Source organism: Aphidius gifuensis, linkage group LG4, assembly GCF_014905175.1.
Source record: "Aphidius gifuensis isolate YNYX2018 linkage group LG4, ASM1490517v1, whole genome shotgun sequence".
Lineage (NCBI taxonomy): Eukaryota > Metazoa > Arthropoda > Insecta > Hymenoptera > Braconidae > Aphidius > Aphidius gifuensis.
In genome coordinates, this window is record NC_057791.1 from 15763444 (window position 1) to 15779027 (window position 15584).

At 25.8% G+C, this 15584-nt stretch overlaps 1 protein-coding gene across 8 annotated transcripts in view; it reads left to right on the forward strand.

Annotated features, from left to right (window-relative positions):
* LOC122855218 (dachshund homolog 2) overlaps nucleotides 1-15584 on the forward strand; it is a 140207-nt gene that overhangs the window by 74686 nt on the left and 49937 nt on the right. For all 8 annotated transcript variants that reach the window (XM_044156414.1, XM_044156420.1, XM_044156415.1 and 5 more), the window contains one exon: nucleotides 15028-15104. In XM_044156414.1, the coding sequence (XP_044012349.1) occupies nucleotides 15028-15104 (77 nt within the window). The remainder of the gene's footprint in view (nucleotides 1-15027; nucleotides 15105-15584) is intronic.

Sequence of the window (15584 nt, forward strand, 5' to 3'; positions counted from 1 at the left end):
TATATGTAAATATATTTAACAATCAAAAATGAAAACATAATTAATTTTTTTATTAACAAAAAAATAAAGTTTTAAAATTTTTCAATAATTTCGAAGTGTCATTATACACTTTGTCAAAACAAAGTGTCAAACAAAGTACATGATGAGGCTAAAAAAAAAAAATAAAAGTTTAAAAAAAAAGTCATCGTTATATACATGTTGTGCCAAGTTGCATTATTATTAGAATATACATATCAGTGTCGGTTAACGAGTTGGCCGAGTAAATTTAAGGGGGGGACATATGCTAGTGTGTATAGCCAAAGCTGCTTCTGGGCTAAATAGAAACTGTGAAAGGCTTGAGGTGACAAAACGATGATTAATTTAAAACATAATTAGTCAGTCACACCATATCACCTTCGAACCTTAGAATACCTCCTCAAAATATATACACATACATACACTTTGTATCATTCATGTATTTATCAACTATATACATATGTAATAATTAAATTTATATATATATTTACCACATGTGTCTTGGTAAAAGCATATGCAAAATAACTGCCCGGAAAATATCAACCCCCAAAAATTGACATCTCAATAATCAACATCCGTTCACTCAAATTTTTTTTTCTGCTTTTACTAATGCACCGTAAAATTTGTCGTCATATTTTTTTTATTAAAATATTTTCGCCTACAAATAAACACGCAAGTGCCTCGTTAGTTACTTCATTATTTTCGGCTTTATTTTTCAATTTGATTGACACTTTACTCTCTCATTGCTAGCCAAGTAAGTCTCTTTTTTTTTGACGTGTCTTTGAATGAATTATTGTATATCACAATTAATTTATAAAAGAAAAGATACATATTTTTAATTTAATGATGGAAGCAATTTTAAAATAAACAATATATTTTTTTTCTTAATTTATTATTTGTTTTTTAATTATAAAAATAATGATACTTGGGTAATTTATTGATATGTATATATGTAATGTAAATTTATATATTTATTTTATTTTAATAACAAAGTCGAAAATGAAATATAGAATAGTGTTGATGCGTGTAGAATTTAATTACACATGGGAAAACCAAGTGAATCCCTCTAAATCAGTCGGAAAATAAATACCAACATAGAATAACTGTATAAGGCAAAGCTATCTATTCAACAATAAATATATCCCCTTCTTGTCTGATTTCGCGCTAAAATGTATATAGCATTGTGGTGGGTCTTAAGATATATTGTTATTAAATGGCCCCACATACAAGCTTCTAGTTTATTACATGAAAAAAAAAAACGAAAAATAAATAAATAAAAAGGTAAGCTACCCAGTTTTTTCTCATCATATTACACTGGTGTCAAGACATACAATTTATCTATCAAAACATGCGATTCTATAAAACAATTAATATTTTTAATAATCATCATTGTAAATCATCATTATTGTCATCTTTGAATTGTCATTATTGTCAAATTAAACTGTGACAAAACAGATAAAAAAAAAACAGAGATTTAAGGTCGGAGTCGGAGTCGGAGTCGGAGTCAGAGTCAGAGTCGGACTTAAGGTCGGAGTTAAAGCTGGTGCAAGTAGATATTGTTGAATTTTAAAATTTGAGTGTTTACTTATTCAATTGTGTTATTATTGAATTAAAAAAATTTATTCACACATATTTAGGTTAATCTTAGAATCCATATTTAAAAAAAAAACGTAGAGTCGGATTTAAGGTCAGAGTCGGACTTAAGGTCAGAGTTAGAGCTGGTGCAAGTAGATACTGTTGAATTTCAAAATTTAGGTGTTTATCTATTTAATTGTATTATAATTAAATTAAAAGAATTTATTTACACATATTTAGGTCAATCTCAGAATCCTTTTTTTAAACAAAACCTAGAGTCGGAGTCAGTGCAAGTAGATATATTTATTAAAAAAAAAAGTTCAAAAAGTTATTCGTTGCTAACTTGTTCAATTTATCGGAGTCGGAGTCGGATTTTTATCAGTTTAATCAAATTTTTTTTGACTCAATAATTTTTCACATGAGGTTTTTAAAATACCAAACAATGCTTTATCAATAAATATTATTAAAAAATATTTCAATCAATAAAATAAAAAAACACAACGTTTAATATAATTCTTTGTAATTTTTTTTTGGTTTTTTTTTTTTTGGCAATCATTTTTAACTGGCAAATGTTGATTAATGCGGTAACTTAATTATTGATATTAGATCTGGTTTTGAGTTAACATGAGGAAATAACAGGGTGATCTGATACGTGGATATACAATTGGGGAGGTTCACTGCACACCAGGACACCGCAAATATTAGTTCATTATCAAAAGTGGCTGTGTTAAGCTTTGACTTGTGTGTGTGTTGAATGAATATAACAGTATTTGTATATTTCAACATACATCAAAATTTATATATCTGTACATGTATGATAAAACAGTTCATATTCATTTCGACAAACATAAACATAACCGAGCCTATATTATACATTTATTTATATCAAATAATTAAACTTCCGATATACATTTGTATTGATATTATTAATTAATAATATTTCTTTGTTTGATATTTAAACATATTATTTAATCATTATCAAAAATTAAATCACTCTATGTTGATTTTTAAACTCATAAAAAAAAATTTTTTTAGTTCATTAAAAATAATGAAAAATAACATTATAAATTTTTGAGTTGATGATTTTTTTTATTTATGATAATAAAAATAAAACATACTTGAAAAAAAAAATAAAAATTCTGTTGATGACAGGAGGTCCCTGTATAACGTGCCAACTTTTATTTTTATTATATATTTTTTTTTTTTCTTTTTGACAAATGGCATCGTCACCCGATTTTCTCGGTTACTACGAGTCGATTAATCGTTTTTCAATTGAAATACAATAGCAGCAGTTATGTTTTCACTTTTTTTTTCTTTTTTTTTGATAAACGTGCTTAGAAAAAAATAGAAAAAAAAAAATACAATCCATTTATTTATATCAATAATAATATAAAATGTTTTTGACATCCACAAAAGTTATATCTTCAACACGTGAATAAAAAACTTTTTATAAATCTGTATAATGTAAAGATTTATATTTTTTAAAAAAAATTTGAATACGTAATTTATTTGAGGAAAAAAAATGATTACAAACAGTATAAATAATTTTTAAAAAATGTTTTATTTGTTATGACTGTTTACAAGATTCAGTATGATCAGGTTCATCCATAAATCCCCATAATATAGTACAGTGAGAATCTACAATTCTAGAGCATTTTCATAAAACACTCGACGAAAAGCTTGGCATGCACTTTTCAAGTACATACACATCATACAGAAAAGATATAATATATGTGCGTGTGTGGCTCAGTGCTGATCCTACTGTTGAAATATGTAAAACCATCATAACCTCTTCAATTTACATAGTCGTACATTCTAACCCCTTCTTTTTTTTTTTTTCATTTTTTTATTCTCCTCTTTATTTGCCACCACCCATCTAGCTTGCTGCAAGCACTCTTTGAGTGCTTGACTAATGAAAAGTGGCCGAGTCGACGAAACTCAAATGTTGAAAATATAATTCATGTGTTTTGGTTTTTTTTTTTTTCATTCATTTTTAGTCTACTATCTTTTTATGTTTATTGTGGTTCGTAGTGATTTTAATTTAATCAAATAAATTTTATTTAAGGCTACAAAGTAAACCAAAAATTATTGTTGGAATTTTTTAATTGATAAATTAATTAGTAACTGGAAATTTTGGTAATTTATTTTTGAAATTTATTGGATATTTTAAAGGACTTTTTCCTAAAAAAAAATTTGGGATTGCACTGTCTATTGACTATTATTTTTTTAAGATAAATATAATTTATAAAAAATTATTTATCTATTTATTTTATAGACTTTAAATTTGTTTAACAAAAAAATAAATAAAAAAAATAATATTTAATTATTTTAAATAAATTAAAGCGTGAAATAATATTTTAAAATTTTTAAAATATATTTTATTTTTTTTATTTTCAGTGGAGAGATATTTTATCTTCTACAGATCGTAATAAAAAAAAAAAATTGAATTTTTTTTTAAATTTTAAATAACTGTTTTTAAAAATTGAAATATATTTGTTCACGCTGAAATTTATTTGAAAGGAAATATTATTTTGAAATAATTAAATTCTTTTTTTTTTTTAAATTTGTGTTTCATGTATGATTCTTCTTTTTTTTTTGTTTGATGTTTTTGACTTTTTGCTTGTATTGTTTAGATGATTTTTGTAACTGTTTTTAAATTTTACACATGGAAAATTGTGTTTTTATGCAAACTGAACAAACAAATGCTGATAAAAGTACACATAAAAGAGGGATAGATACTTGGGTGATATGTATACTGTACATCTGGAAGTGCGGACCATCAGTCACGACGCATCTGTGATGGCCCAGCTCTCCCACTGTAATCTCTCTTGTTTTTTTTTTTTTTTTAAATAATAAATATACATACTTTCTATCATCATTATTATTACTATTTCAATGTAATTTTATTCCTTTTTTTACTCTATTATTATTTTTCATTCCAACTCTTTGTTTTTCTGAACAACAATTAATTCATTTTTAATTTGTTATAAAACGCGATAGATTTTTAATTTTACACTGCATATTTTATTATTAAGATCAATTTCAGCTTGCTTTTTTTCTTTTCCATATTTTTGTATTTCCTTTTTATACATATTGCATATGTATATAATTAATTTAATTACATATATCATAAGAGTCACGGTGGTGATTTAACCAAGTACAATAAAGAAGCAAGAATTCACCGTGACAATATAAAGCAGATATAAAATATTTATAAAAATATTTTAATCATTTAATATAATGAAATATATTTACAGAGAAAATTCGGAAATTACTCGACTAATTTTTGTTTTTAAATAATTTTCTTATATTAGAAAAAATGCGGACGAAAATCGAAAAATATATTTTTAAAAAAATTGAGTAATTTACTTTATAATTGACTCTGTAATGACTCCAATAATTAAAATAATATTTCATGCAAATGCCACTACAGTTACGCAATTGTAAATCAAAAATAATTTAATTTTTTATATTTTAATTAAATTTATTTGTCAATTTTTTATCAATATTTGTATTATCACGTGTTTATATGTATTTTGTGTATCTGTGGTTTTGCAAAATATGACAGGTGTATCATCCCATGAACTATAAATTTATGAGAATTTTAATGGTGGTCCCCCGGTGTTCGTGTGGTCGTATTTAACATTCTATTTCATACCGCCTTCATATATCCGCAAATCGTTATAATCCTCATCGTCAAAATAAAGTAAAAAAAAATATGAAAATATTTCAAAAGAATCGATGTTATTTTTCTTTGAAAAAATTCTTACTTTCAACAAAGATTATTTTATTTTTTTTCATTTATTTTTAACTTTCATAAAAGTCGTCTGGCACATTTGTTTCATTACTTTATTATAGTCTACATGGCTTCTTAGTTCTCATTCGTGCCCATCGTATCCCATTACAGGATCATCGAAAATGTTAAAAAATATATCTTTTAAATAAGCTGAAAAAAAAAAATCAGAAGCTTAAACTGATTAGTTTATAACTAAGAAAAGGAAAAAAATAATTTTTAATTTGATGGGATTGTGCTGATGCATATTCTATTGAAATATGCAAAAAACTAGAAGCAAGAAAAAAAAAATATAATATACTTTTGTAGTCGTAAAATTGAGGAAGCTACTTGAGTTAAAATAAAAATAATAATGCTGATGGGGATGAGACAAAACAAAAAGTAAATAAAATATATAAAACGTGAATAATATATAAGCGAAAAGAAAAAAAAAAAAATATAAGAAAAGAAACTCCTAAACGTTGTTTTACAAAGTATTGTCGAAAAGCCGCAGCTGGCACATCACAAAATTACGAGGTGCCGTGACGACAAGAAATTCTGACAAATGACATCAACTTTTATTATTTTATATGTGTGTACAGTATGCTACGAGTTTTACATTTTTTAAATGACAACAAGAAGACGATTTGAAATATAAAAAGATAAAAAATTATACATCAAAAATTGCAAGGGAATTTTAAAAATGAATAACATATTTTTGCTAAAATATAACTCCATGACAAATGACTAGAATTTTTATTGCAAGTTGTTTTTTTTTTCCTACTAAAAGACTAGATAATCAAAACAAAACTAAAAACAATAATTCTACCAATCACCCCCCAGTGTGTATTATTTAGTTGTATATTTCATTTTTTTTTTTTTTTATTTTTTCCCCGTAGGCAAAATAGTATATAAAAGCACCCCATGAATTATAATACCAAACCAATTTAGAATTATGAGATTGATGGAGAGAGACTTCTAATTTCTTACACTCAAAATTTATACATATATAAATTTTTTTATATTTATTTTATCACTATTTTATGTTCATTTTTTAAAAAAATTTTTCATATTATTTTCAGTGTGCATTTATCACCTTTTACTATTCAACAATCAATTCAATTTCTTTGACGTTTCAATTCATTTTATTCAACAATGTAAATTGTATTTTTTTATTTTTTTTTATTTTCACTAGTCACCGTGACATTATAAACGTTAATATAAAAAAATACAAAAATACAATTTCACCCTCTCTATATTTTCTGAATTTTCCATATACAAAAACCATCCAACTAACGATTCTTTTCAACTGTTCAACAACACTGCCAATCTCAATTTTACTTTTATTTTTTTTTTAAATGTAAAAACGGGGTAAATGAAATTGTTTTTCATCTCACTATGCAAATATACATACTGGTTATGTCATGCCGCATGACTCGATATAAAAAAGAAGAATAAAAATTTCAATATTGTTTATTTCATATTTCGACAGGCGTTTTTGTAATAACAACTTTATATATGTCGTTGTTGTATTTGTGCTTTTGGTCAATTTCATCTACTTGTCTTTGTGTTTATTAAAAAAACAAATAAGATTTAAAAAAAAAAGCAAAATTCATTGATCAAATTGTGCGTGTGTGTTTGACGTTACAATACACCTGAAATACGAATAGCATAATGAAAATAAAAAACAAATATATTATATACATGAATAGAAAAAAGAAAAGAGAAAAAAAAAAATATGTGTGTATGTTGCAATTGGGGTCTATTGCCGACAAAGGCAAGTATGAAAAAGCATTATACAATCGATTGGGGAGGATAAAAAGCATTGACAGACATATAGACTTTAAAAATTTGAGTATGGATCGCTAAATATTTCATTTTATATCCCTCTAAACATTTAATTTTAACTCAGGTGTACCTATAACAATTTTTAATTCACAATATATACTGTTTTTAGGACAAAAAAAAAAAAGGGGAAAGGTAAAAAAGGTAGAGGGTAGATAAACGAAGGAATTGTGTGTAACGTGTGCCAAAGGGTAGATGCATGAAATGAATTTAAACAGTACAAAGGAACACATACATACACATATTTATCTTAAAAGCAATACTCAATGTGTTTTCATAATTTTCAAATTCTTTAAATTCTTATTTTATTCGTATTAATTACATTCCTCAATTATGACATTTGACATATTTTTTTGCTTGTAAAAATAAATGATAAATTGTTGATAATTTTTACAATTTAATAGTTAAAAAAATATTGAAAAGGTTAAATAGATCAAAAATTATTGAAAGTATAAAAAAGAAAAATAGCTGAAATGATTAAAGCATTGCCATTATTATAAAAATAAAATGGAAAAGAGGAAGTATACGTTTGGAATATTAAATTCACTCTGGAATTCAAAAGTTTCTAAGGTATTATAAGACATGCCTACATTTCAGAATGATATAGTATGAAAGTTAGAAAAGGCTCTTGGAGTCAGTAGCCACTTTTACTGGCCCTCCTTAACTCCTTTTTCTCTTTAACTATACTTACTGGCTTCCATATAAAGCCATCATATATTTCTCGTATTCTTTTAAATGTATATAAGACATTTCAACATGAAGCTAAAAATAAGGACCAGCATGAATCGCAATTTTTTATTATTAGCGAGTTTTAAAAGCTCCCTTTTTTTTTCATTTTTAATATACATATATCTAAAATACCATTGAAAAATATAGCAAAGATATAAAATAAAATATTTCTCATCTTAATTTCAATTGTAAAATTTAGATTAAAAAAAAATTATCCAGTATAAATTTAGAGTCTTAAAAAAGTAGAATATTTTTGAGGTTATTTGATTTAATGTAAATTTTAAATTATTTCTTTTTGTTTTCATCCCTCTTTTTTTTTCATTTCAAATATACAATATAAATATAATCATATATTTAATATCTTTCTGTATATATTTTACAAGTCTAACCTAAAATATCAAAAATATCTCCTCCAAGCAATTCTCATTATAATGTTTATTTGGGATCTAAAATTTTCCCTCTCATAACTGGTCACGTACAAAATTTTTTTCCATATCTATTTACAGCCATAAAAAATAAATAGAAAAATATAAAATATGATTATTTTTCCGTTTGAATTCATCGAAAATTTCAACTGTCAAACTGACCCTCAGAATTTATTGGTCCAAAATAATTTTTGGATAGTTTATGCCTCCGGTCAGTCAATCATGCATAAATCAAAACACCTACCCCGTTAAGAGACATATATATATATTGACGATAGATATACGGTAAATGTCACCAAATTGTCGTCATCCCTAATGATAAATTACGCCCTTGGCACAGACCAGAAAATATATAGATATTTATGTGCGACAAATTTCAAGTTTTAAAGAGAGAAAGAGAGTAGAGGTAGTTTGTAACGTTGGAAAATCAAATTGCAATTTGTTATTTGTAATTCCAAGTGTCGCTTAATGTACTCCCCGTGGCATTTTCCCTTTTACCCCATTTCTCCACCTTGTCTACTTCTCTTTGCATACTTCGTTACCCTTATGAGCATATAGGTATATGACAATATGGAGAATAATAACTGAAAGTTTCAAGGAAAGGGATCAAAAAAAAAATAATAATACAAAAAAGGGTTGAAAAAATTAACTGGCAGGTTGATAAAAACGTTCAACGAAAAAAGAATTTTTAAAAGCTTTTCGTTACCATTAAATGTACTTTAATATTTTATTAAATTATTTTTATTGACATACGACACTTTGTCTTGATATTTTTAATTATTATTTTACATATATATTTTAGATTTAAAATATATATATGTTATTTGGTTTTTTATCTTTTTTAAAAATGTTTGTTTGATCAGTCAATATTTTTGAGGGGTGTTAGATGGCTTCAGTTACCGGTACGGTTATGGTTTTCGGAAGCATCATTGAATTCTATTCTTGTGCAAACGTGATAAGCAACACATTGAGGTGAAAATCGTTGGTGTATATACATAAACAAACATTTGCGTGAGATCACAGTAAGAATAGTATTTTTATTATTATTATTTTTTTTTTTCAATAGGGAGATAAAATTGTAAGAATATTTTTACGCACGAACTTCCACTTGGTAGTTTTTGACTCTCAATTACCATATATGTGTATAAAATATATTTTTTTGTCTCTTGATTATTGGATAATTTTTTCAACACTTAAAAAAACTTCTAAAAAATATATATACATTAACAGAGGGTTTATTATTTAACTCTATATTTGCGTATTGCCTGGCGGCTGAGCATTCAACTCACAAACAAATTTCATACCATTTTATGTTTATAGAAAAATAAATCGATTCGTTCATATTCTTTTACTTATATATCCATCCTTTATGCATCCTCCCACTATTAAAAATCATCAACCCCTCACTTGGCTAAAGGGTGTTCACTGCATTTACAAAAGGGGTAAAATCAAAATGAAATTATTCATACTGCTGTGCCTGCACATATCTTAAATTTGTGGTTGCTCTTTAAACGAATGGAATATATATATATCTAAACAACAACGAAAAAAAAAAATATACAAATATATTGAAAAAAATAAATAAATACACAATTCAATTGATTTATAGCCCATCAGAGAGTCATGAACGATTGACTATATATAAAGTAAAAAAAAATTTACACAAAAAAACATATTATATATGTGTAAAATATACGTAAAAGTAAAATTCAGATAATAGAAATCTAAGGGAATAAAAAAGATAATAATCCTTGGGATTGTGAATGGAAAACCGCGATAAGCTATCCCTAAATAAAATTCGTCTGTTTCGCTTTTCAGTATGAATGACATGATCATGTTTGCCATAAAGTTCCCATAACGACCATCGATATAGAATATATTTTTTCCTTGTCTTCAAGTCAACCCACTACCACCCTACCTTAATCGAATCATCTATGACATTTATATATATATTTTTTTTTATACCACAATGTTGGAAAGCAATTTTTATATATTCCTGATTCTGATTTATTCTCAAACACACTTTACATTTACCACTTATTTCATATTTTTATAGTTCTTGAAAAACCACTGGGGAAAATCATAAAGTGCATGTATCAAATTCACTCATAGAAAAAAAAAAAATATCATAATAAAGTGTTTACATAGAGACTGGTGTCACTGTGTGTATGTGTATATCTATTTTTTACTTTTTTTTTTTGGTTCATTTTTAGTAGAGGGGTCGAAGAAAACAGAAAGGGGTCGCGCGTTATCTCAACGTTACGCATTTTCAGGCATATGCCATGTTAGAAAGGGCAACCCCCTCCAATCGACCCCTTCTATATATTTTTTTTTACTGAAAAAAAAAAAAAAAAAGTACAGCTCCATAATCTAGTAAGAAAAAAATTGTATATATATCCAGAAAAAGCCTCATAATTTTCAGATTTATGTACAAATGTTTCTGACTTGCGGGAAAGATTTCGTATCGTAAAGTTTTACAAAATTGAAAAATGCTTTTTATCCGGGGTTTCTATTTTTTATTTTAGTTTTTTTTTTATTTATTTTTTTTTTTGCTGGCTCAGCTGAGGGGTTAGAGAATAGTAACCTATCATCAACACAAACACACCAACTTTTATTATTATTTTTTTTTTAAAGCAACATATTAAAACTATTCTTTTCTTTTGTAGATCTATTATCTAGTGAAATGGTGTTGCAACAGTTTACCTCTCATCCTCAAGCTTTATATATATCCATGTGCTATTTTATAATTCAAACCCTTTCTAGTCCTAAACGAGAAATGCCTAGACCATTTCCTCACTAAACCTCCGTCATATTATCCACTTTAAGCTATATATTCTTCTCCTGTATCAACAAAAACACCCCTGCAATATATGCACATACACAGTTAAAAAAAAAAATAATAATATAAATATAAATGTTAAATAAACATTTGTCAAAAAAATGTTTAAATTAAATTTATAAAAACAAACCAAATATTTAAATTAAGGCGAAACAATACCCTTGAAAAAAGCGCGATGAAATAAAACAAATTTTAATTCATCTTTAATTTTATTTTTTATAAAATTATTCAAGCTTTATCATTTATCAATTATAATTAATAACAATAAAGATTATCAATGAACATAAAAAATCATTATTTATTATCTTAATTTTAAAATCTTTCTTGAATCTGTATTGTCTACTTAAAAGCTTTAACGTCAATAATTTTGCATGATATCACATTGTATTATCACAGAGAGAAAAACAATTTAGCTCAATCAACTTTGAATATATATATACACAAGTATGTGAATTAAAATAAAAGATAAATGTAAAATAGAGAAAATTGCAAGTCGTCTAATTAAACCTCTGTCGCTTGGTAAAACATAAACTCAGGTTATCGTCTTGTTTCTATCTCAATTTAATCCAACAATATTCATGTATATATTTGACTGTTACACAGACAAAAAACACAAGTAAAATTATACATTAAAACAATACACACACACGTAAATAAATTACCTATACATTTATAAAATATATAAATAGAATAAACGTAAGAAACGGAACTTGAAGAGTCTCATTTCCTGTCCGCGGGGGTTTCACATAACAGAATAAAGGGAAAGAAGATGATGAGAAACAGAAAGATTGGGGAAATGGTAGTTCATATACATAATTAGCTATATACTATTGTTGATGAAAATTGGGGGAATCATCAATTAATCTACAAACATTAATATAGTATAAAAAAAAAATTTTTTTTAAATGTCTAAATGATCCATAAATTGTAACAAGTGATATATTAAATTTTTTGAGATAAAAAAAATAAATAAACTGTTGAAAAGTAAATGAAAAACATTTATAAAATTAATCTCAATCGTTGGAAGATTGGATAGAGATCATTTATCAGTGGTTTGTGTTAAGCTTGGAGGCAAAATAGCCAAACTATATACTCGAACAAAAATTCAACTAAAAAGGGGATGATGTTATCCATGTGAATAAAAACATAGCCCTCATTTTTCATCAACACACGATTTGTTTATTTATATTTTTTTTAAAAAAGTATTGTATAGTGATAGTAGTAGTAGGCAAAAGGGAATAGTTAATAAAGTTACAGTGTATATGATTGCAATGGACACACTGTAATCAATTAGTTAAGGATATATATAAAATGAAAACAGTAGGTAGTCTGTTTGAATTTTGTTTCTCATTTTGAATTCTCGAATTTGATTACATAAAATTTTAGGGTGGTTATATTATTTGATGCTTATATCGCTTGATGAAAAGGGATTTTGATCCATCGCGGAAACGTCTTATTTCCCTTCGCCTTATCGATGCCAATGGAATGTCTGGTATTTACTGATTGAATCTTCTGAACCCTCAACTTACGTATTTTCTTATCTTGTATTTTAAAAAAATATATAATTTCTTTTAATTTTATTTTTATACTTTATTAATAATTGTAATTGATTTTTATTATATAATTAGAAAATGTGAACAAAAAAAAAAACAGTTGAAAAATGATCATCACTCGGATATATTTACATATTTTCATATATATTATTTTTTTTTTTTTTTGTATATATATAAGGAGACAGCCCTTTGCGCTTCAGATGACACTTTTGCCAGTCGTTGGTACACTTTGGATCGCATTACCAACCCCACTGTCTAAACCCTAGCACCCCCTTATTCACCAACTATAGTCTGCTTATTATTCCCTCTTGTTTCTTGCTGATATTAATGACGACCCTCAGAAATGTAGTCAATTCCTAACGAGGATACGATTTCAGAAGATCCTTTGAGAAATGTGTTGAAATCATATTTTTATCATTATCATCATCAGCATCATCATTGTAATTAGTAAAACAAAAAAAATTGTAATTATTTTTATTCAAACAACATTCTTATCAAACAAAAAAAATATATATTATTATTATTATGAAAATTTTGGTTAAAAAAAATTGTCAAGTCAGTAAATAATCAACAAATTTTCAATTAAATTTTGACATTTTTTTAAACTGTTTTTATTTAAAAAAAAATATTTATAATAATATAATTAATCATGGGTTTATTTTAGAATAAAAAAAATATATATTTTCTTTGTTTAAATTAATTATTTTCATGGCCAGACTTTGCAGTCAGTAATTATTTCAGAGAATGGTAATGAAAGCCATAAGAGAATAGTCAGAACAGACATAACCGTATAGGTTTCCATGGTGCCACGATTATTCTTACAATATTCAACAAATTATCCACCAAATTATTAATTAATATTTCCTCATTGCCTTTATTAAGGTACCTACCTTAGCTACCTTAATATACATTTGCTTCATATATTCCTTTTAATTATTAAACAATGTTTAAACTAAATTTTTATTTTTTACCATTTCAAATATTACACAAGGAAAATGTAAAATAAATATGTGTTAGTTTGAATTTTCAAGTGTTTTTGATATAAAAATATAAATTTTCATTTAACAATTAAATATATTTATTTTTAATTTTCAATTTGTAAAGAATATATATTTCAAATAATGATGGTGCCTTTATTTATTATTTTTTTTTGTCTTCAATGACTACTGGGTGTTTTATCAGTTTATATTTTATCGCTCATAGACATTGTATATTGTTTTTTTTTTATTTTTTATTTTTTAAAAGCATTTTCTCATTAAAAAATTAAGGCGCTTGAAAAAGTGGCGTCGTTGGTAACCAAAGAGGACGGATGAAAAAGTAGTGGGTAGATGGAATGAGTTTTCGCGATGTTTGAAAATGTTGAATGTTGTATAGGGTGTAACTGGGCGATATGATGGTGAACAGCAAGATAGCTGGGTGGTTTGTTAGTTGGTTGGTGGTGGTAAGTGCTTTGTGGCCTCCCAGATGCGCCCAATATTATGTTTAATGATATTAACTTCTTACTTAATGGCTCGCGGTTCGATTCTAGGTGCGAAAATCTTCCCTAAAAAGTTAAAAAATAATATATAATAAAACAAGAGGTAAATGGAAAAGAAAAAAAAATAATAATCATTTAAAATAATGGCAGTAAAAGGTACAAGGTTTTTTTTTATCTAAAATTTTAATTTTTTCATTTTATAACCTCTTACATTTGATAAATGAAAATTTCTTGTTTCAACTCTATATATATAATTATTACAACCCGGGGTTGAATATATCCGCAGTTAAAAAAAATACATATCTATAAAAAAAAAAAAAAATTTTGAAAGGGGTTTTATTGTTATGACCTAAGGGTTGTTTTCTTGAAACCTTAAACAACCCCCCGGGGTCCAGAGAAAACTGCACTTTTACAGACAAACTAAGAAATGTTAACGATTTTTTTTTTATTCTTCACGGATGGTTGCTTTTTCATTTTATTTTTCCCCCTTTTTTTTTTTAGAGAATATCATGTCAAACAGTACAAAAGATTGGATTAAAAGTTTCTACTGCTTCAGGCGTAATCATAACTAAGAATTATGAATTTTCAAGATATTAAAAATTTTTGTTTGTTCAGATTTTATATATTTGTTTAGCAAAAATTTACAAGATACATTGATAATTTAACAAAAAAAAATAATACATGTCAATTTTTGTGTATATGAACAAAGTAAAATTATGATTTTTTAAATATAAATTAATAAAAATAACATGATAAATATGTTTTTTAATATTAAGTGAATATTTTTATCGTTGCAGGTTGAGAGAAGAAAGGGGTGATGCAGAAAGAGCACTTGCATTGGATCACAAACCACGAGATTTAAGTTCACACAATGGTATGTAATTTAAATTTTAAAAAAATTTAAATAATATAAAATTATAAATAAAATATAAATTGAATTAAAAACAATAAAAAACGCTTCAGTATGTTTTTTTGAGATTAGAAACGATATGAAAAATCAAAAAACCAAGTCAACCAGAAAAAGATATATTTTTTATTTTATATTCAATCGATATATCTTTGTTCTTTTATTTTTCTCACTTAATATATTTTTTAAATTTTATTTTTATATTTATTTTAACGTTCGATTTTGCTTAACCGACGATGGGCCTGAAGCATCTTAACAATTTTAAAATAAACTAATATTAAATGATGAGGATATATAAATGTAAAAGACCCAGAATGAACACACATTTGAAGATACACTGATGGTTGTTTGTTGGATTTTTAGATATCAAATTTCGGGACTCTTTTCGCCTTGCGGCATTTAGAATATCTGATTCTTCGTAATATTTTAATTCGTCTGGTCGAACCC